General features: G+C 40.7%; 1 protein-coding gene and 1 pseudogene across 1 annotated transcript in view; one reads left to right on the forward strand and one right to left on the reverse strand.

Annotated features, from left to right (window-relative positions):
- TMEM236 (transmembrane protein 236) overlaps window positions 1–17,652 on the reverse strand; it is a 38,322-nt gene extending 20,670 nt beyond the window's left edge. The window contains exons 1-4 of the mRNA XM_032880972.1: window positions 17,559–17,652; window positions 15,628–15,728; window positions 14,347–14,759; window positions 12,763–13,089 (exon numbers count right to left, since the gene is read on the reverse strand). Of these exons, the coding sequence (XP_032736863.1) occupies window positions 12,763–13,089; window positions 14,347–14,759; window positions 15,628–15,728; window positions 17,559–17,652 (935 nt within the window). The remainder of the gene's footprint in view (window positions 1–12,762; window positions 13,090–14,346; window positions 14,760–15,627; window positions 15,729–17,558) is intronic.
- LOC116881268 lies at window positions 9,020–9,134 on the forward strand (annotated as a pseudogene).
- Window positions 17,653–23,594: the final 5,942 nt, after the last annotated feature.

Consider the following 23,594-nt stretch of genomic DNA (forward strand, 5'->3'; position numbering starts at 1 on the left):
GACATTCAATATTTTCATTATTATTTGGAATCTTGTCCAAGAGTTCTGGCTCTTGTGACCAACTGAAAAAAAGAACATGACTTTTTTTTTTTAAGATTTTATTTATTATTTGTCAGAGAGAGAGAGAGAGAGAGAGAGCGCATGCACACAAGCAGGCAGAGTAGCAGGCAGAGGCGGAGAGAGAAACCAGCTCCCTGAGGAACAAGGAGCCCGATGCGAGACTAGATCTCAGGAGCCTGGGATCATGGCCTGAGCCAAAGGCAGCAGCTTAACTGACTGAGCCACCCAGGCATCCTGAACATGACTTTCTTAAGTTATAGTATACCCTATGTCTAAAGTTGATTTTTCAAAAAGACATTTAGAGAACGTATACCAAGAATGACTTTAAGTGAAAACATTTAGATGTTTCTTACTTGAAAAAAATCATATATATATAGAGAGTGAAATATTGTGTGATTTTATATATGTGATTTTATGTATCACATATATCACATTTTAATATATATACACAAAAATAAAAATTTTTATATATCACAGATATATAAAATCACATATGTATGTGTGCATATATACATATATATGATATGTAAAAATCACATAATTTTTCAAACTTGTTTTTGGACCCCTTCTTAAACATTATAATAATCAATTAATCAAATTGTTATTGTGATATAATACACATATAATACATAAAATATCTTATGACAGAATTAAAATGTACACTTAGCATCATTAATTTATGGGAAGACAAAGTATACTCAAAGCTTTTGTATCATGAAATACCTCCTTTCCTTAAATACATATTTCACTAATCACACATTTAAAAAATTACATTTATATGATAATGTGTTCCTAAGTACAAAAAAAGTGTTGAACTCTTTCAAATAACTAAGGTTTTCCCCTTGGTACTACCATGCTACTGTCTATCTTGCTTTCTAGGTATAGACATAAATTAGGGGGCGGGATACACCCCTCTCCCAACCAGACCCAGTATGACCTGCTAAAACCAGAGGTACAATGGGGTTTTTAAGGGGTAGCTTTGGCTCCTTTTTTGAGCCCAGATCTAGGTTCCTGCAGCACCTGGTTCTCTAAGGCTAGCTAGAGCCTTCTACTCAGCTTGTACTCAAAAATAGATAAGAATGTCCCAGGGATTACTCCCACCCCTCCTCCTTATCTATATTTTCTCCCTCAATTACCTAAGCCAATCCCATGGTTTTAAATAACACCTACTTACCCATAGCTTCCGAATATTGTATATATATGTATATATGTATGTGTGTGTGTGTGTGTATATATATATAAAACATCATATACATTATCATATATATATATATATGATTTTTTTGGTTTGAGTAAGAAATACCCAAATGTTTTCACTTGAAGTCATGGTTTATCTCTTATGATCTCTAAATGTCTTTTTTCAAAAAAATCAATATCAGTATTATATAAATGTAAATACGCCTGAGTTCCGGGCTTGTATGACCAATTCTATTGGTACCTCCACTGGGATGTCTAGTAGGCAATCCAGATTTAACATGCCTGAAAAAGACTCCACATCCTTCCCCATACCTGTTCCAATTATCATCAAATGCTGTCTGATTTACATCAAGTGTATTTACTGAAAACACGTTTTCAATCCATCCTTTGCTAACACTGCAGGTCATGAGCTATCATAGCTCATCTGACTTCCTAACCAACTTCCTGTTAGTGCTTCTATTCTTGCCTAGCAACATTGTCTCCAAAGAGCAGTTATATTTCTAAAATGTAAAACACGATTATCACCGCCCTACCAAAAATTCTCCAATGATGGGGGATGGGGTGAATGGAGAGTTAGTGTTTGGTGGAGACAAAGTTTCAGTTTTGCAAGATGAAAAGAGCTCTGCGAAAGGTTGGTTGGTCTGGACACAGTGTGAATGCACTTAAGGCCACTGATCTGTACACTTAAAAACCATTAGGATGTTAAGTTTTATGTTGTGTATTTTTCATAAAATACATACACTTGTGCACTTTACATATTTTAAAAAATCACCAAGGCACGAATAACATCATTAGAATAAAATTGAAACCTATTACTCTAGCCTACATGTTCTATATGTTGTGGTTTCTCTTCTTTCTCCACTGTCTTTCTCATTTAGAATGACCTTCTTCTCTCCCAAAAACCTCTTAACTCCAGCCATACTGGCCTTCTAGTTATTTCCTGATCACAGCAAACCCGCCCCACCTTCAAGTTGTACACTTGCTCTCCTTTTGCCAGCAACTCTCTACTCCCAGATCTTCCATGTCTGACACAGAATTATATACATTTACAGCCCTACGGCCATCTGAAATTCTGCTGATTATTTCTTGTGTACCGTTTTACACATTCCTCCTCTTTGCCAGTCACCCAAACTAAGTTCCATGGAAGCAGGAAACTTTTCTGAGTGGTTTCACTACATTCACTGGCTAGCACAATGTTTTTGAACAATTTTTGTGCAGTGAAACTTCTGAGAATCTGGTAAAACCTATGGGCCTTTCATAAAACATAATTAAAAAAAAACAAGCAATTATGTTGAAATAGTTATCCAAATTCTTTCACAATTTTGATATAGTAATATATGTGCCTATCTATGAACATTGTCTTCTGATTTCCTTTGGAGTACTCAAGATCTAGTGGAAACTGAAATCATTCATAACCCATTTGATGAAGTATCTGCAATAGCTGTAATGTGATATGAAAAGACCTATGTAATGAAATTACAGGTTCTGGTAATATTATTGTGATTTGTTACCAACGTTCAAAATGGAAAGAAATCATAGCTTTCAATTAGAGGTTAGTGAAAATAACGATGTAACCTGTTCCCAATCCAAGTTCTGTGTTTTATGTAACCAGAAATAATGATAATTTGTATTTTAAAATCTTGACTGACTGCCAACATATGTTTATAATTTATGAATAAGGGTTGTGGGTTAAATTCTGTGCCTCCTCCCTAAAAGAGATGTTGAAGTTCCAGCTCATGGCACCTTACCACGTAATCTTATTTGGCAACAGGGTCTTTCTAGAGGTAAGAAGTTAAAATGAGGTCATTAGGGTGATGCCTAATCCAACATGACCAGTGTCCTTATAAAAAGGGAAAATTAGGAGAATGTACAGAAGGAAGATTATATGAAGACACAAGGAGACAGCAGATGAAGGCATAAATTCAGCCAGATGATGCTTGGCCAAGTACACCAGAGTGCCCGTGAACCACCAGCCCTCAGAAGTAACCAACTGACCTTGACCCAAGACTTCCAGCCTCCAGAACTGGTAGACGCACATTGTCATGAACAGAAATGCTACAAATACGAATGTTCAGGTGTTCCTGGTGAAGACTCAGGCAGCACACGGGATAGAGTTACTAGAAACTGGAGGGAAGGTGATCCTTTCTATAAAGTAGCAGAACACTTGGAGGACCTGTGTTCTGCGGGGTACGGAGTAGAACTTCACAGCTGATGAACTCAGATACTTAGCTGAGATTTCTAAGCCAAGTCCTGAAGACACTGCCTGGTGTTTCCTTGCTGCTTAGAGCAAAATTCAAGAGTGGAGAGAGAAATTGAAGAAAGAATAACTGTTAAGGAACTGGAACTTGAAGATTTGGAAATTTCTGTCTATCCATGGTGTAAAAAATAAGAGGGGCACCTGGGTGGCTAGTGGGGTAAGTGTTTGGCTCCGGCTCAGGTCATGATCCTGGGGTCCTGGGATCAAGTTCCACATCGGGCTCCCTGCTCAGCACGGAGTCTGCTTCTCCCTCTTCCCCTGCCCCTTCATGCCCCACTCTGATGCTCATGTTCTCTCTCTCAAATAAATAAAATCTTTTTAAAAAATGAAAGAGGATGTTCTAGAGAGGATACTAAGGGTGTGGCCTGTGAATCCAATCACCTGTCTCAGCAGAAATGCTGCCACTGCCAGCTGGGACTAAAAGGGGACAGAGATGCGACAAAAAGGAAGGAAAGCTGTTAGCCTTCTGGGATTCAAGAGGCAGGAAGTGGGCTGCTAGAGCTATTTGGCTGTGAACGTGTACTATCTTTCAAGAAAAGGGAAGAATGACTCTGACAGTGCTTCAGAGGCCTGAGAGGCTACCACTGCCACCAGTGGCCCAAAGGTTTCCTCCTCAGACCCAGAAGCCAGGAAAAGCATGGAGCCTCCAGTCTGACAGGCCCAGAGGACACAATGTCCAGCCACAGGGGATTATTCTCAAGCCTCAAAATTTAGTGAAATTTGCCCTTCTCGGTTTCAATGAGTCTATTTTGCATGTTAGAAGAAGATGAATTTTGGACAGGGCCAGAGGGCAGACTGTCATAGGCAGACCCATGTTGAAGTCCCAACCCCCAGTACCTCAGAATGTGATTATATTGGAAATAGTACCTTTCCAGAGGTAGTAAGTTAAAATGAGGTCATCAGCATGGGCCCTCATCCAACATGACCGGCGTCCTTATAAAAAGGGAAAATCTGGAGACAGACACGCACAGAGGGAAGACCATGTGAGGAGACACAGGGAGAACACCACGTGATGATGAAGGCAGAGATCAGGGTGATGCGTCAATATGTTCAGGAATGCTGAAGAGTGCCAGCGAAACACCGGAAGCTGGGAGGCCTGGAACAGATTCTCCTTCACAGCCCTCAGAAGGAACTAATCAACACCTTGGCCTCAGATTTCTAGCCTCCAGAATTAGGGGACTGTGTATTTCTATGGTTTACACTCCCAAGCTTGTGATACTCTGTAAGAGCTCTCCTAGGAAATTCACACAATGAAATTTATGTTGGAAATCCCACAGACACATCTTTGAAAGTGTACTTGTGCTAAGACTAGTGCAAGGCTGTAATCAGAGAACAGAACAGCTGAGGAGAAGGACTTGTGGACCAGGTGTAAGCTCCAGGTGGAAGGATGAGCTAGGGCACTACCAGTAGAGCTCTGGGGATATCTGGAATAAATTAGAAAGAAGGACCCCTCCCTCCCCCAGGAGTAGCCCTACGAAGAAAGACCTGACTGAGCTCAGCCATGATGAGTTAATGATTCCTATTTGTGCAGCAAGAATTCTGGCCCTGAGATTTTTCATGGACAAAGTGCAGGTCAGATAATAATGGGGGAAACCACTCTATGCTCAGAAACTCACACACATTCTCTATCACCTAGCTCTTCAAGTCCAAGTTCCCTTCCTTGTCTTTCAAGATTCCCCACAATCTTCCATTAACTTCCCGACAAAAAATAATGACCCTCCTCCTTGACACTAACCCCAGGGAGCTCATACTACAAGCCGAGTTCTGCACTCATCCATTCACCCATTTGTCTAAACTATTGTTAAATATGTGTACTACACTCTGTTCCTGGCATGAAAAACCACGTAAGACACACTGACTGTATGGCACTTACAGGTTCCTGGAAGTTGCCTAAGCACAAGATAAGGTAACTGCAATAAAAGCCAGTTTTTCGAGAAGTCACACCCTCAGTGATGAACATGACACAGTTGTAGTTGAAGTCAATACATCACACCAATAGCTGAAGTTGACAGCTGAATCCATAGGATATCAGAGTATCAATGAGATCATCTGAACATTAACAAGTCAGCTATCGTCCCAAGGAAATATCCAAAAGGGCAAAAGTTCCAGAAATGACAGAGCGAGACACCTGATGAAACCTGTACCCCACAGAAGACTTAGCAGACTGCCATGGGGTGTGCTTGCGATGGCAGAGTGAGGTAGCTACCTTCAAATATTTGAAAAACTTTACTATACACACTTTCCTCTGAAGTCACTCAGAGGAAAGTCAACTCTGGAGACACAATTTTGGGAATCATCATCATATAAGGGGGATTTTATATTATGAGCCAATGAGAACACTTGCAAAGCAATAAAAAGGGGAAATTACGGGGGGCACCTGGGTGACTCAGTCCATTAAGCATCCAACTCTTGACCTCAGCTCAGGTCTTGATCTCAAGGTCATGAGTTCATGCCCCACACTGGGCTCCAGCTAGACATGGAGCCTACTTAAAAAGAAAGTGGGGGAGGGGAATCTAGATAATCAGGCGTAGGAATTGGAGCTCCTGGCCATGGCCAAATTCACTGGCATATCAAGGGGGGATAGAAAACATGAAGTCTGCAAAGAAGATGGGGAGGAACTTTCATGGTGGCAGATTTTTATTTTCTTATATAGAAATAAGGAAGATCATCCTCAGAATCAGAGACACAAAAACTAGTGAATTCCCCCTTGAAATCAGATGTCCATTGTCTATCTGTATTGTGAGAAATAGTGTGGTAGAACTCTAAGGTGGCCTTCTAGCTTTAGGATTCTGTGGTATAATATCAATACCATTATACAAGCAAGGGGGAGATTCCATTTTTAAGGGGCAGGAATGGTGTGCAGAAAACATTTTTTAAATTTATTATTATTATTTTTTATAAACATATAATGTATTTTTATCCCCAGGGGTACAGGTCTGTGAATCGCCAGGTTTACACACTTCACAGCACTCACCATAGCACATACCCTCCCCAATGTCCATAACCCCACCCCCCTCTCCGGACCCTCCTCTCCCCAGCAACCCTCAGTTTGTTTTGTGAGATTAAGAGTCACTTATGGTTTGTCTCCCTCCTGATCCCATCTTGTTTCATTTATTCTTCTCCTACCCCCCAAACCCCCCAGGCTGCATCTCTACTTCCTCATATCAGGGAGATCATGTGATAGTTGTCCTTCTCCGATTGACTTATTTCACTAAGCATAATACCCTCTAGTTCCATCCACATTGTCGCAAAATGCAAGATTTCCTTTCTTTTGATGGCTGCATAGAACTACCCTATGACCCAGCAATTGCACTACTGGGTATTTACCCTAAAGATACAAACGTAGTGATCCGAAGGGGCACGTGCACCCAAATGTTTATAGCAGCAATGTTTACAATAGCCAAACTATGGAAAGAACCTAGATGTCCATCAACAGATGAATGCAGAAAACATTTTTAAAGGAGATTTTTACTCTGTGAACACAGACTGTAAAGGAGGGGAATGGTGGGGAGAAGAAGCAAAGGACAAGGACACCAGCAGGTGAAGTTTATGAGTCCCAGCATTAGTTAATAAAGTGTTCTTCATGCTTCCTTAAACAAAACAACCAAGACAAATACTGATACTGGATTTGAACATAGGTAAATTTGGGGAACTATGTCCATGTAAGATGCCCCTCGAAGTTAGTGCCTAACTGGGGTGAGGTTAACAGTCATGGAGAACAAAGAGGTGGTGCAAGAGAGATCAAAGAGGAAGAATTAATGGAATCTGGTAACTTATTTCAGAAGGTGGGAGAGAAAAGCAAAAGTAAGTATATTCCCAATTTACTGGATATGGTGGGGCAAGGAAGAAAAAGCCTATAGTCAAATGTCACACAATTATTGCTAATGAACAGAAAATGGACAGACCCACTGAAAAAAGGAGGAGTGCTCTGAGAAGAAGTAAATTAAGCACCAGTGCTTAGTTCATGGTAACTTACTGATGGCCTTCCCAGGTCTGAAAAGAGCAAGCTCTACCTCCTCCCATTCGCCCAACCTGTCCAGCAGTGCCCAGGTGTTACTACCACTGTGCACATGACTTGTGTGTGCCACTGTGGTAGGAAGGTAGTAAGAAGTAGGTCCTTACTTAAGGTAGTAAGGTAGTAAGGTCCTCAAGAGACCAGGCTCTGGAGACAGACCACCCTGTGGTCAGTTTTGGTTCCACAGCTCACTGGCTATGTGGTCTTATAATTTCTGTGCCCCAATTTCCTCATTTGTAAGAAGAACACTCTAAGTGTTCTTACATAAAAAGGTCAGAGAATTAACTAAAATAATAGAGGCCATGCGTTTACCACTATGCTTGGTACATAGTGCTCCTACAGAGCAGCTTTCAATAAGTACTTCTCTTATTTTACTACGACTATAACTACTACTACTATTACTACCACTATCTTAAACAAATCAACAGCAAATCATGTCTGATAGGTTAAGGACTTAAGCAAGGTAAAATGCAGTCCAAAATATTGGCATGTTTCGAACATGGCACCTCCTGGAATTCATGACATGTCATGATCCAAGGTAATTGTACTCTGAAAGACTGAGAGAATTTCTGAAATGCATCCCTGGGTCCCAAGGCATTCTGGGGATCCCCACGAGTCCTCCGTTATTATCCTATCCCCAGGTACCCTCTCCACTGAGATACGCTCCAGTTGCAGACCAGCTTTGTAGCTCAATGGTTTCACACATTCACTGAGAGCCCAGGAAAGGATTTCTCTTATTTACTGGGATATACAATTTGGTGTGTACATAAACAGCTTTTCCTCATTCCTCAAACCATCTCCCTAGTCTATTACGAATTATGACAGGCATCCTGAAAAAGGAACACTCATTCTAAAGAGAATAAGGAGGTGTTTCACAAGAGTAAAGGAAAGAGCACTGGATTAAAGTTTAGACTCTACTGTTGATTTAGTGTGGATGTCTTAAGATCTCTGGCAAGTTTCCTCCCTTACAAAATAGAAGTTATATCTACTCAGTCAACTTCGCAACACTGGCATGCAGGTCAAGTGAAAAAACATAGAAGCACTGTATAAGTGCCAAATACTTTATAAGATATTCATGATATCACTATATGGGCCATCATTTTTCTCAAAGGATGAAAGAGACCTATAAGATTTTCCAAATTCGAAAAATATCACTTATAGCATATAATTTTCTTCATCATCACTTTTTTTAAAATCACTTTTACCACTTCTCAGAGCTATTCTGGGGATTAAACAAGATCACATTTTTGTTTATTTATTTATTTATTCATTTTGGTATTTTTAATTAGAGAGAGTGCATGGGGTGGGACGGGGCAGAGGGAGAAAGAGAGGGAATCTTAAGCAGGCTCCATGCTAAGCACAGAGCCCAACACTGGGCTCAGTCTCACAACCCTGAAATCACAATCTGAGCCGAAATCAAGAGTTAGACACATACCCAACTAAGCCACCCGGGTGCCCCTAAACAAGATCATGTTTTAAATGGAAATACTAGCTTTGTGCAGTGGCAGTATGGTAGTCAATGAGGTTTATCTGAGGCGTGATTATTGCTAATTAAATGGAAATACTAAATTCAGCCTGAGGTAATAACAATAATATTCATAGAATCCATACTACGTGCCAGGCATTATGCTTGGAATTTTATATGCCTACTCCTATTCAGTTTCTTAAAACAGCACTTCATATGAAAAAGCTCAGTTGCCCCTGTTATGCTCATGAGAAAATTAAGATTCAAAGGGACTTAAATAACTCACACAAATCCTCACAGTCAATGTCAAAGCTGAGATTTGGGGCGCCTGGGTGGCTCAGTTGTTAAGCATTGGCCTTTGCCTCAGGTCATGATCCCAGGGTCCTGGGATCGAGCCCTGCATCAGGCTCCCTGATTGGCGGGAAGCCCGCTTCTCCCTCTCCCACTCCCTCTCCCCCTGCTTGTGTTCCTGCTCTCGTTGTCTCTCTGTCTGTCAAATAAATAAATAAAATCTTAAAAAAAAAGAAAAAAAGCTGAGATTCGAACTCAGGTCTGTTCCTCTCAGCTATATGGCCAAGGCGCATTCTTCGTTCTCTTCTGAATACCAGCTTCATGGGGCTAATAATGGCATTGTGAACCTATAGGGACGTCCTTAAATAGGACAACCATCTATCTGTAAATACTAAGGACCTATAAGATTTTGTGTAAATAGGGGCGCCTGGGTGGCTCAGTGGAGCCTTCGGCTCAGGTCATGATCTCGACGTTCTGGGATCGAGTCCCGCATTGGGCTCTCTGCTCAGCAGGGAGCCTGCTTCCTCCTGACTCTCTGCCTGCCTCTCTGCCTACTTGTGGTCTCTCTCTCTGTCAAATAAATAAATAAAATCTTTAAAAAAAAAAGATTTTGTGTAAATAACTATTTAAGCATTCTTCAATAGTCATTATTTCAATTCCTACCTTCTATAATACCAATTATTTTTGCATCATCTTTATCTAGCAATTAGGATAAACACTCTGCCTGACCACATATATTCAAATACCCATATACACAAGTTTGAGAATCATATATAATATCCAAATACACATCTTTGGATGTACTATATCTTAATGACACTAAAAGAGTTGCGTTGATTTTGAAATACACTTGGCATTCAAAGACAGAAAAAAATAAAGGCGAAGTTATACAAGATAAAGGAAAGAGCACAGATTTAGGCCAATCTGGGCTTATAAATTCCAGCTCCACCAGTTACAAATTTTTTGACCTGACAAAGTCGATCACTTATTAGAGTTTCTATTTCTTTATCTATAAAATGAGAATACTAGCACATACCCCACCTGGCTGTCATAAAACTTTAATTTAATAGTACAAAATGTGTACTAGGATTGAGCTAGGTAACTTTTCTCTTCTATGCCAGTAAGAGATAGCAATATGACAGTGTTCACAAATGAGGCCATGAGGAAATAGTTTCACGGTTGCAGTAAAACTAAATAACCTATCGTATACCTGTTTAGAACACCTGTGCCCAGCCACACCTACAAAGAAAATGAAAGACCAGAAAAGTATTTCCCCAAAGAATTCATGGAAAGTGTAACTGTGACACAGCCCAAGGCTCATTAGCACAAGGAGAGTACGTGGACCAGATTTGTAAAACAAAATGTGTACTGGGGAGTAGAAACATAAAGCTACTTTCTTCCTTACCCTCAGCTTACCCCAGCAGACTGGGACCTTGTCATTCAAAGACACAGTTAGGAGAGTGGTTAGAAGTACCGATCATGGGTCGTCTGGGTGGCTCAGTTGGTTAAGCGACTGCCTTCCGCTTATGTCATGATCCTGAAGTCCCAGGATCGAGTCCTGCACTGGGCTCCCTGCTCGGCAGGAAGTCTGCTTCTCCCTCTGACCTCTCTCCTCTCATCCTCACCTCTCTCATTCTGTCTTCTCTCTCTCAAATACATAAATAAATAAAAATCTTAAAAAGAAAAAAAGAAAAAAAAAGAAGTACCGATTATGGAGTCAGATGGATGGAGGTCCAAAGTCTGACCCTCTCACTCACTAGTTAAATGACCAGGGAAGTTGCATAACCTCTCTAATCATAAATTTCCTCTCGGGAATAACAATGATAAACTCAGGAAAATATCTATTTATAAGGTAGTACAGAAGGAAATGAAATTCACATGTAAATCTCTCAGCACATACATAATAAGTAAAGAAGCACTTATACCTTAATGATGATGATGGTAACTGACATGGAAGGTTTGCTGCCTGAATGATACTCAGAACCTACAGTCCTAGGGATTTGAGTCAATGTAAAAAAACAAAACAAAACAAAAATCAAGGAGTGCCTTTCTGGGCTGGAGTAAACCAATGGTGTCTAGAGTCATTTAGATAGCCCATCCTTCCCTCAAAACTCCCAGCCCAGCCAGGAGTCCTGGACAGTCAAAGTTACTCCTAGGTGGTGTAAGAAGTAAAGGACCCAGCTCAGCTCCAAACCTGCTCCATAGGTAATTCTGAAACTTTGGGTCAAGGTTTGGAAAATCCCAAACCCCACCGATAAACACTGTCAACCAAATGGTTTATTTCCAGAAACACTTCAACAGATTTGCCCTCAGGGAAATGAAAGTCCCACATCTAAAATTGGGACCCAGAGATCCCTTGTGAACTCAACACGTCAGTCCTCCCCTTCTGCACCCTCCCAATACAATTAGATGGTTGTCTCTATGATTTTTACATTTATGCCCTTGTTAAAATTCCCAGGGGCTTGCTTTCAAATATGTTGATGTTGTTTGACTTTAAAATAAAAGATTAGTATTAGGGCGCCTGGGTGGCTCAGTCAGTTAAGCCTCTGCCTTTGGCTCAGGTCATGATCCCAGGGTCCTGGGATCAAGCTGGTATGGGGCTCCCTGTTCAGCAGAGGGGCCTGCTTTTCCCTCAGCCTACCCCTCCCCCTGCTGTGTTCTCCCACTCTCTGTCAAATAAATAAATAAAATCTTTAAAATAAATAAATAAAATATCAGTATGAAAGAAGGTTTAACTAAGCAAAGAAAACAAAGAAATCTCAGATGAGTGAAAATCAGATCTGAAGATCTAAAAGGAAAAAATATTAGTATCAGAGATTATTTGTACTTAATTGATACAGGTGATACAGTCATCAAATTACTGTTGAACCAACATTAGATCTTAATTGACTTAAAACATATCTATACTGTTACTGCGGCAGTCCCCCCCACCAGACACACACCAGGGAAAAACAATTTACTGACATAGTAAAGTATTATTTTTTTAAAAATCTAAGTAAAGAGACCAGTTGCTTAAAAATCTCAGTTGATTAAGGGTCAAAGGATGATTTCTTTAGACCTGCAAAACAACGCAATATAAACATTTCTAAATAGACATTACTCTGTTTCACACAAAAGTAAAATTCTACGTTATAATCTCTCAATTATGATTTCTATAAATTCACTGTGGTAACTTTATGCAGTTCAGTGTACAGGAATTAGGCCCAACATTTAGTATATCATGGACTCATGCTAACTGCAAACTTAGGAACACATTAATGTGTTGCTATCAGTCAGGAAAAATGTCCCTATTGTTTTTTAAAGGAAGATACCATATTATCAACATATCTATAGAAGCGGTGCTAAGTCCTCTTCACTGATCATAACACGCGTACATTATGTGCATTTGTGCTACGCAAACATCCTTACCTGTAGTACCTGAGAAAGTGTCTTGGAAAGCATCACAGAGATTCCCTGCTTTAGAACCATTTTACTCACCATCCTTTAATTTTTTTGTAAAGGCGATACTTCTTGTGTAAGAGAACTTTAACGGGAACCCATACCAGTAGAGTCACAGAAGCCACATAGGCAATGGAACAGGAAACAATCAGCCAATAATGCGTTTTCCCGGCGCTACCCGCTTTCTTTTGATAGGCAGTGGCAAACTGTTCCATGATCACCAGCGTGGGAGTGGCGAAAGCAACAAACTCAAGAAGCTCAAAAATCAGGAACTTGATGAGTCTTCCAGAAGCCAACCTGAGAAAGGCTAGCTGCTGGTGATCAAACATTCCTGCTTGGGTTGTGAGCAGCGTATGGACACTGATACTGAGCGAGGATCCAGTTCCTTGTCCTGAAATCACTAATCAGTGACTTTTTATTCTTTTATCACCCTCCCATGGTTCAATGATCTTCCAACTTGCTGAGCGAGGTCTCTTAAAAAAACAGAACAGTTGTGGAGATGATGACTTAATGTGTTTGCACGTCCATTATTCAAAGTCAAATGGATTTCTGAATATGCTTTGCAGCGCTGGTAAGAAGCAGGTCTTTCAGTGTAGCTTGGATTGCCAACTTGAGCACCCACCAAAAAATTATGGAATACTTAACATTTGTTAAGTGGAACCATCAGAATCCTATAATTTTAGAGTTAAAGGAGAAGAAGACCTGTAATCCGATCCTCGATTTTTTATCTAAGCAAATCCAGGCAAAAAGAGATACCCAAAACCTGGGTCCTCATCAAGGAAAAGTACCCCTTGTTTTTCTTCAAAGTGTTTGAAAAGAGAGTTTGGATTCACACTGCCAGCCTCCTAACCAGATTTCTTCCTGGTACCTGAACTATCTGTTCTTGCACATTAATTGTTATGTAACCCAGATTAATATTTTTATTTTGCTGGTGAGGGAACCAACATGTGTTGGAAACCTGTTTTCAGGATTGACGCCTTAAGAGCTGTCCATGTCTAGTCCAAAAGTGTATCAAATATTTAAAAGACGACAACTGTCTCCATGAATAGCCTTCTTTCAAAAACTACTTGCGAGCACCTACAAATGAGCACCTCCCCTTTGCTAGCTGCTGGAGTGTGAAGGTGAATGGACATAAGATTTCTGCCCTAAAGATGCTCAAAGTCCAAAAGACAAAACACACCTGGGAACGAGAAAAATCACTGCGGTCAGAAGTATAACCCAAGTGTTATGATAACACAGAGGAGAATTTCCTCTTCGGGCTGTGGGAAGGGGAGGGAAAGATGAGGAGGACAGATGGCAGGTTTTGGGGTGTCAGTAACATTCCAGATACAAAAAAAGAAGGTCAGGAGGCTAGAGCGGTTATGAGAGTCTGGTGTCCCGTGGCAGGAAGTAAGGACAGGTGATGTTAGAAGACGTGGCTGGGGTCAGAATGTCAATGTTCCATGAAGGATCTGGGTGTGGGTGCGGGGTGGGGTGGGGTGGGGTATCTGCATGTGTGGGGTGTGTGTGTGTGTGAGGCAGGCAGCGATAAAGCAATTTTTTCTGGACAGAAGAGCCACTTCCTTGATCATTTGGAAAGGGTGGTGAGAGCTGGTGTGGAGGAGGGACAGGAGCAGTGTTAACCTGGAGGTGGGGAAGCCAGGGGGGAGCCCCAGAGCCGCCTGGGCAGCGGGGAGAGCCTTGGCTGCAACGGATGAAGCAAGAGTGCTGAGGGGAGCACTGATTCTGATCCCTTCCACACACTTGCTTCCTTTGATGGCTTCCCCTGTGCCTCCTGGCAGCCTGAGGCACGCCATTATTTCTCTGGGTTCCTCTCTCCCCAGGCAGGCCCTTTGCAGAAGGGGGCCCTGCGCCGCTTGGCTCCCCGGTGCCCCTAGGATTCTGGTAGCAGCTCTGAGGATTACTTCCTCCTGCACGCCCACTGCAACGCAGTCAGTCAGCCGGTTCCTCAAGCTAGCTATTTTATTTGAACTTGAACTTGCAATCTGCTGATGTTTTGTGGAAGTCCTCTCAAACAAATGAAGAGAGCTGGAAGACTGGTACCAAGAACATGAGAGGACAGGGTAGAAAAACCATGCGAGCACTATTTCTAATACCATATAATTGTCACTGATTCTCCGTGTCACCCCTGACAAAACTTTATATTTAAGACTGGATACAAACTAGACTCTAACCTCCTAGCCCTCTGTCTTGAGTCATCAGTGGTATGTTGTGTTATGATTTCTTCTAGAAATTTTGTGTATTAATAGGAATTGTGACCTGGGCATTTGAAGACAATTGTTGAATAAAATTGCCTGGAACCAAGCAAAAGGACTCTGGGCTAGGTCTTTTTTCTTTTTTTTTTTTTTTAATTTTATTTATTTATTTGACAGATAGAGATCACAAGCAGGCAGAGAGGCAGGCAGAGAGAGAGGGGAAAACAGGCTCCCCGCTGATCAGAGAGCCTGATGTGGGGTTCGATCCCAGGACCCTGAGATCATGACCTGAGCCGAAGGCAGAGGCTTTAACCCACTGAGCCACCCAGGTGCCCCTGGGCTAGGTCTTTAATTCCATTTTAAATACTCATTTTTTTTTATTTCCATGTGTGGGAATTTAAAAATGGCACTCGTTTTATATTTCTCACATCTAATTTTCCTCCAGTTTTTTAAAATTTATTTAAGATTTTATTTATTTATTTGACAGAGAGAGAGATCACAAGTAGTCAGAGAGGCAGGGAGAGAGAGAGGGGAAAGCAGACTCCCTGCTGAACAGAGAGCTCGACGTGGGTCTCGATCCCAGGACCCTAAGATCACAACCTGAGCCGAAGGCAGAGGCTTAACCCACTGAGCCACCCAGGCACCCTTCCTTCCAGTTTCTAATCTCTCTTCACCTTTACCTTCAAAGACAGAGTTCGTGTGATAGGACCCGGAATTCTCTACGGCACAGAAAGCTCTGATAAATAGTCGTGCTGTCTGAACAGGAAGGAGGTTGTGATGCTTGCTCACTGCCCACAATAAGCCCACCTCCTGTAAACAAAAGAGCACCTGTGTTAGCACAGCTTATGAACATTTTCTACGAGCGGATCGTGGTAAGAGACACAGTTCTTCCTCACTTATGTCCCAGTTAGGGATATGTCACCAATGCACAGGTAAGACCTGAGAACATTGATGGACTGAGCTGGGCATGTCAGAGCTGTGAAGGGCTCTCCCGGGCACAGTCCTCCACACCCCTCTCCAGCCACATCTGGATGAACAGGCCCTGGTTCACAGAATGCCCCTCTGTAAACTGGGCCACATGCTCCAGCTTAGAAATCTGAACCAAGAAACACAGGGAGAATTTGGTAAGTGGAATTGCAGGAGGCCATGATCTGGAGTCCGGATTAAAGCGACCCAAACTCTACGTGTGGGCATCCCCCCTGGCATGTTGGGACACTCAGCACTTATTTGCTGAGTGAAGGAAGGAATGAATGGAAGCCAAGTGGTGAGGGGACAGAAGAGTTAGCACAGAAGCCAACGCAGAGAGTGAGAAGACTGGAACAGAGATCAATAGCGAGAGGCAACCAAAAGGCTTACAGAATGGGGTCTTTGGTCTTGGCAACCCAAAGGGGTTGAGTACAAGAAAGGAATATGTTTAGGGGCAGGGGCCAAAGCATATACAAAAACAAGATGTTAAGATGATTCAGAAGAAGGGACTGAAAAAAAATCAAAGTAGAGTTGATCAGAGAGGGCTTCTTGAAGGAGGTGAATTTCGGCCAAATTGATTTTTCTACTGACTCAAAGCAATATCCATATGTAACTTTCTCTGTGCCATATAAGGACAATTTCTTTGAAAATTAGTCCTAAGTCTGTTCATGATATAGAGAGTTAGGAGAGGGGTAGGAGAGAGTAGCAAACTGTAGATGCTATGTATACCAATGCGAATGGCACAATCTCATTTTTCTCTTAAAATATCATCACTGTGGATTGAAGCATAAATTAAAAATCCAGAAATACACTCCTCAGACTAAGAATGCTGTCCCTGGGGAATGGGTGAGGTGGGGTGGAGGAGTTTTCACTCTCAATTAATTAATATTGGCATAGCTGCAATATTTCACTAGCATAAAAATTTGAAAGTAATTACAGATTAGTAACAATCAATTAAACAAAGCAATTCTGGCTTAATAAAAACTTTATGTTCTATTTTTTAAAATCTTTCCTCCACCAGTTTGTTGTCCCTAACTTCTCAGCAAAAGCAACATAAATGAATTGAAATTCCACTTATCCCTTAAATGGCAGCACTAAAGAGCAATGAAATAGCCAAGAGGCAAGCAGAAGATGGGGAGAGCCTTGAATAACTGTTTGCCGGCTACACAGTGGGGACAGAATTTTATAGCCTATTCCTGATCGCACAAGACAGAGGGAAAAGCATAGCCTTCCTCCTGCAGGCCCCACTCTAAGAGTTTCCTCCCCTCTGAAACCCTTCCTTACTCTCCTTCTCCAAACAGAGGGAAGCATGTCCTCCTTTGAGTCGGAACACCTTCTGAATCCTTCTGGATCTGTCCACGCTTGTACTGTAGCACTTGTCTCCCTATATAGTTTGGGCACTGGATCCCCTACAAAAGCTCCCTTTCCCCAGGGAAGCTCCCTGAAGGCAGAGAACACTTGCTTTCATCTTTGTATGGTTGTATCTCAGCATGGTGCTACCACGTAATGGGCCCTTGAAAGATCTCCTGGAAGGAATGGATGGAGATGAAGGGTAAGAGAAGTGGTGGGCAGTAGGGGGAATGTGCCAAGCTTTGATAATGGCTAACTCATCTTTTATTCCAAGAGAATCCTGGCTCTCACACTGATCTTTCAGAAGGAGAAATCACGTATTACCTGTCCCAATACAATCTGTCCACTCAGCCTGTGAGCTTCTATTTCCTTGTGTCGTCCCAATTACAGCCCCCAGAACTCCTTCCTGCACAGCCATGGCTCTGTAAGGTCTCTAGAGAAGAGAGAAAACAAAGCCCCTGGGGAATGCAGTTTCTTCACCTCAAGATGCATGTTAGGAAAAGACCATGCTTCTTATTTATTTATTTATTTATTTATTTATTTATTTATTTATTTGACAGAGATCACAAGTAGGCAGAGAGGCAGGCAGAGAGAGAGGAAGGGAAGCAGGCTCCCTGCTTAGCAGAGAGCCCGATGTGGGGCTCGATCCCAAGACCCTGGGACCATGACCTGAGCCGAAGGCAGAGGCTTTAACCCACTGAGCCACCCAGGCACCCCAAGACCATGCTTCTTTACAAGCATTCACAAAGACATAGGTCCCAGTGTTACAATATCTTTCCCAACCTTTTCTAATCTGTATGTCCTCAAAAATGCATATCCCATAATGGATATGAACCATTAACAAAGGAGGCTGGAGAGGACTGGCTGGTATTTGTCTGGACCAAGACATAGCCTCCAATTACTTAAGAGTCCTCAGCTCTTCTAAGGGATCTAAAATAGTCTCAAATTTCCGTAACAGATTGGGAGGCAGGGTAGGTTCCTTCAGCAGGCAGAGAGAACAAGCTAGCCTGGCAAAGAACAGAATGCCATTATAGCAACATTAAGCTCCTGGGAGGAAACAATGCTAGACCCCTCACTTGGAGACAAAGTCAAAAGGAGATGAGAGAGGGTTTGAAATCACCTACCCTTCCGCTGAGACCAGTTTATGCCAATCCCGATTCTTTCCCTTCTAAGTCCCCTTACGATTCCGTCATGAAACTGCAGGGCCAGTAACTGGAAGGACACGCAGGGGGACATTTTCATACCCCCAAATTCTTGACTTGGATTCATCCAAGACCAATTCAAAGAACTCTGCCCCTTACTCTGCCCTTTAATGCTGGGTTTAACAACTTCCTGGTAGGAAACAGATCTGGTTTTCTGGAGCTGGGTCTGTGGTGGAAAGACTGAGTCTTGCGGTTAGAACTCACTTCCACGTAGGAATGTTGATGCAGTGTTTTTTATTTTAGTAAGCAGAAGATATCATGCTGTCCGGGGTAACACCTGTTCTCCACACTTCCAACTGTCACTTCCTTCCTGCAGGCAGGAAGTCAAAAATTCAAAGTCTCTTAAATTGTTAGTAGGATCATGTGTAATCTCAATGTTTGTTCATTGTTTTCAGTGTAGGGTCTGTGAAACAAAATGTACAGACAGCCAGGAATGTTCCGGCATATCTGGGGTTTGTTTCCTGTGATCATATGGTGTTGATGTGCAGAAAGGCAGGAGCTGGGGGCAGTGAAATTGCTCTACAGATCAAGCTGGATCTGCGGAGAGCCTCAGGAAGAGATTGGATCTAATTACTGATTATTTGTAATTTCCAAAGAGTATTTCCAAAATGCAATACCAATCCTCATAAGCAGTTGTCACCAAACAAATCACACGAAGTGAATTCAGTAAGATTATATCACCAACAGATTGTGCCCCTTTTTGTAATGTTATGCTATCACAGTCTAGATGACGTTCAGTTTTTACTACGGGAAAAAAGGACAATTTCATCTCCTTGACTACTAAATAAACAACTTTGTAAGAGCAAGGACAATAGCACATTTGCTTATACAACCCTTTTAATATCTGGTTTTTACTTAGTGATGCTATTCTTGAAATTAACAAAATTTAGAGGCTGTCCTTACTTTTGTAAAAATAATAATGCTCCCCTGAAATATTTTTTCTGTTAAAGGTGTCCAGATCTCAAACATTGAAAGACAGAAAGAAAGATGATTTAAGATTTCCCATTACACAAATTGTGTGTAGTGGCATACAAATGGGAGCTAATCATTAAAAATAGACTATTAAAGAAAAGAGGAAGTTACTTCATTCTGTACAGTGATTCTCAGATTTTATATTTTAAGAGACTACAACAGTCTGGGTTAGCTTTTCAGTATTCCAAAGTTAACAAATTTAAGCAAATAAATAAATCCTATTTAAATGTAGATGCAGCCCTAATTAATTATTGCACATTCATCCCGAAGTTCACGAAAATGATTTAATCTGTATTTCTCAAATCTTCGCTGCTAAGGACTTGGTAAGTTTGTAGCTCTCCAATTTTTCCTTATTTAAGATAAAATAACTTGAAAACATGGGGGCGCCTGGGTGGCTCAGTGGGTTAAGCCTCTGCCTTCGGCTCAGGTCATGATCTCAGGGTCCTGGCATCGAGCTCCACATCAGGCTCTCTGCTCAGCAGGGAGCCTGCTTCCCCTTCTTTCTGCCTGCCTCTCTGCCTACTTGTGATCTCTCTCTCTCAAATAAATAAATAAAATCTTAAGAAAAAAATAACTTTGTTTCACTTATTTGTGGAGTATAACAAATAGCGTGGAGGACAAGGGGAGTTAGAGAGGAGAAGAGAGTTGAGGGAAATTGGAAGGGGAGGTGAACCATGAGAGACTATGGACTCTGAAAAACAACCTGAGGGGTTTGAAGGGGCGGTGGGTGGGAGGTTGGGGGAGCCAGGTGGTGGGTATTAGAGAGGGCACGGATTGCATGGAGCACTGGGTGTGGTGCAAAAACAATGAATACTGTTATGCTGAAAATAAATTAAAAATTTAAAAAAATCCTTGAAAACAGTATTAGTGGACATGGCCAGATCTTTGTGAAGTCCACAGAAATGACAACTATCCAGTTATTTTGGTTAATGTAGATAAGAGAAAATTTCCAAGTGGTATGCCTAAATGCAGTGCTCCCTCACTCCACTGGGTGGAGCAAGTTTTGTTTTGTTTTAATCACAGATTTTAAGTCCGTATTTTTAATGATATTATGGATTTGGAATTTTCTAACCCAAATTTAAAAATTTAAAATTAAAATTTAGACTATAAAATTTAGATTATAAAGGCATACAAGTTTTAGGTCTTCTTGTACTATGTATATTTGGCCCACTTAGTTCCAAAAACATTTAATAAGTAAGTTTGCTTATCTCTCCTCTGTCCAAAGCCACCAGTGGCTTCCCACCTTGTTTTGAGTAAAAGCCCATAGTTTTACCAGAATTTTCAAGGGTTTCCAGACTCTTCCCCACCCACCTTTCGGTCTAACTTAATTTCCCATTATTCTCCCTCTCGCTATTCTCTTCAATATTCTCCAAGCATGCCAGACATAGAGGTTCCACCCATTATGAAGACTTTGTCCTTGCTATTCTCTCCCCCAAAACATCCAAAGAGCCAACTACCTCATTTTCTTTAGGTCTTTACATGAATGACACGTCAGCTGTGAGACTGCTTATCCAAAATGTCAACACACCCCCTTCCTTAATTTCCTGATATTTCCCCTCCTTTATTTTTCCTCTTATTTACTTAACAACAACATGTTTATTTGACTTGCTTATTATATTGTCTGCTCTCTCACCTGGAACGTAAGTTTCTTTAGGGCAGAAACTTTTACCAGTTTTGATCTCTGTTATATACTCAAAACTAGACTAGTGCTTGGCACATAGTAAAATCTCAATAAATATTTGTTGACTGAGTGACAGAATTAATTTACAAATGAACTGAGTGGACCTCAATGCTAGCTTTTGTGCTAATGCCAGTATATGAAGATGACCAAGACACATTCTCTGCCCTTATAAGCTTACAGTCTAATTAAACAGACAGACATTTCCACAAGTGATTTCAATAGAAGCACAATGAGAGATGTACACCCAAGTCACTGGAAGCATAGAGGAGAGCAACATGGAGTTTCAGGTAAAGCTTCCTAAAAAAAAAAAAAAAAAAGAAAAGAAAATAGGCACATTTTCTGTGCTCGGGAAGCTAGTCTAGCTATAGAAATACAATACTCAAAAAAAACAAAAGGAAAATTTAAAACTATCTTGAGACAAATGAAGATGAAAACACAATATACCAAAGCTTAAGGGATATAACAACAACAACAAAAAAGTACTAAGAGTTTACAGTGATAAGAAAGATCTCAAACATGCAACCTAAATTTATATCTCAAGTAACTAGAAAAAGAAGAACAAATGAAACCCAAAGTTAGTAGAAGGACGGAAATAATAAAGGTCAGAGAAGAAATAGATAAAATAAAACATTGAAGAATACAAAAATAAACAAAACTAAGTTTTTTTTTTTTTAAGACTTTTATTTATTTATTTGACAGAGAGAGACACAGTGAGAGAGGGACCGAAAACAGGGGAAATGGGAGAGGGAGAAGCAGGCTTCCTGCCGAGCAGGGAGCCTGATGCAGGGCTTGATCCTAGGTCTCTAGGATCATGACCTAAGCTGAAGCAGCTGCTTAATGACTGAGCCACCCAGGCACCCCTAAGAGTTGGTTTTTAAAAGACAAAATCAACAAACCCTAGCTAGACCAAGTATGAAAAAAAGAGAGAAGACTCAAATAAAATCAGAAATGAAGGATGAGACATTACCACTGATGCCACAGAAACAAAGATATCATAAGAAACTAATATGAACAATTATATGATGAAAAGTTGGACAACTTAGAAGAAATGGATAAATTTTTAGAAACATAAAACCTACAAATAAATCAAGATGAAACAGAAAGGGGCATGTGTCCAACTCTTGATTTTGGCTGAGGTCATGATCTTAGGATCAGGGAATTGAGCCCTGCATCTGGCTCTGCGCTAGGCCTGGAGCCTGCCTAAGGATCTCTTTCTCCCTCTCCCTCTGCCCCCTTCTTTATGCACACACATGCATGCATTCTCCCCCTCTCTCTTGCAAAAAAAAAAAAAGAAAGAAAGAAAGAAAAGGAAACAGACAGACTAAACAGATCAATAATAAATACTGAGTAATAAATACTGAGATTGATCAATAATCAGGAACCTCCTGGAAAAAAAAAAAAAAAAAGCCCAGGGTCTGTGTTTTCATAGGCGAGTTCTATCAAACATTTGAAAATAATTAATAGTAATCCTTAAACTCTTCCAAAAAAGAAAGGGAACACTTGCAACTTCATTTTATAGGCCAGCAATCATCCTCATATCAACACCAGATAAGAAAACTAGAAGAAAACTACACTTGTAGTTTTCACTACTTGTGATTTTCTTGAAAAATCACAAGAAAACCACAGGCCAATATATTTGATGAACATGGATATAAAAATCCTCAACAAATTACCAGCAAATCTAACTCAACAGCACGTTAAAAGTATCACATACCACAGACAAACGGATAAAGAAGATGTGGTCCATATACACAATGGAGTATTACTCAGCCATCAGAAAAGATGAATACCCAATTTTTGCATCAACATGGATGGGAATGGAGGAGATTATGCTAAGTGAAATAAGTCAAACCGAGAAAGTCAATTATCATATAGTTTCACGTCTTTGTGGAACATAAGGAATATCATGGAGGACGTTAGGAGAAGGGAAAAATTAAGGGGAAGAAATCAGAGTGAGAGATGAACCATGAGAGACTAGGGACTCTGGGAAACAAATGGAGAGTTTTAGAATGGAGGGGAGCAGGGGATGGGTGAGCCTGCTGATGGGTTTTAAGAAGGATTGAAGCACTGGGTGTTATATGCAAACAATGAATCATGGAACACTACACCAAAAACTAAGGATTCACTGTATGGTGACTAATATAACACAATAAAAAAAATTTAAAAATTTTTAAAAAGAAATTAAAAAATGAGAATATAAAAAAAAGTATCACATACCATAACCAAGTGAGACTTATCCTTGGGATGCAAGAATGGGTCACCATACACAGATCAAACAATGTGACACATCACATTAACAGAATGAAAGACAAAAAAAATCACTTGATCATTTAAATAAGTGTAAAAAAATTATTTGACAAAATTCACTACCTTTTCATAATACTCTCAAAAAAAAAAAAAAAAGTATAGACGTAACTTGCTTCAATTCAATAAAAGCCATAAACAAAAAGCCCAAAGCTCCCATCACACTTAATGGCAAAAAGCGAAAATCTTTGCCCCTAAAAT

This window comes from Lontra canadensis, unplaced genomic scaffold (assembly GCF_010015895.1).
Source record: "Lontra canadensis isolate GAN:19392208 unplaced genomic scaffold, GSC_riverotter_1.0 scaffold72, whole genome shotgun sequence".
NCBI lineage: Eukaryota > Metazoa > Chordata > Mammalia > Carnivora > Mustelidae > Lontra > Lontra canadensis.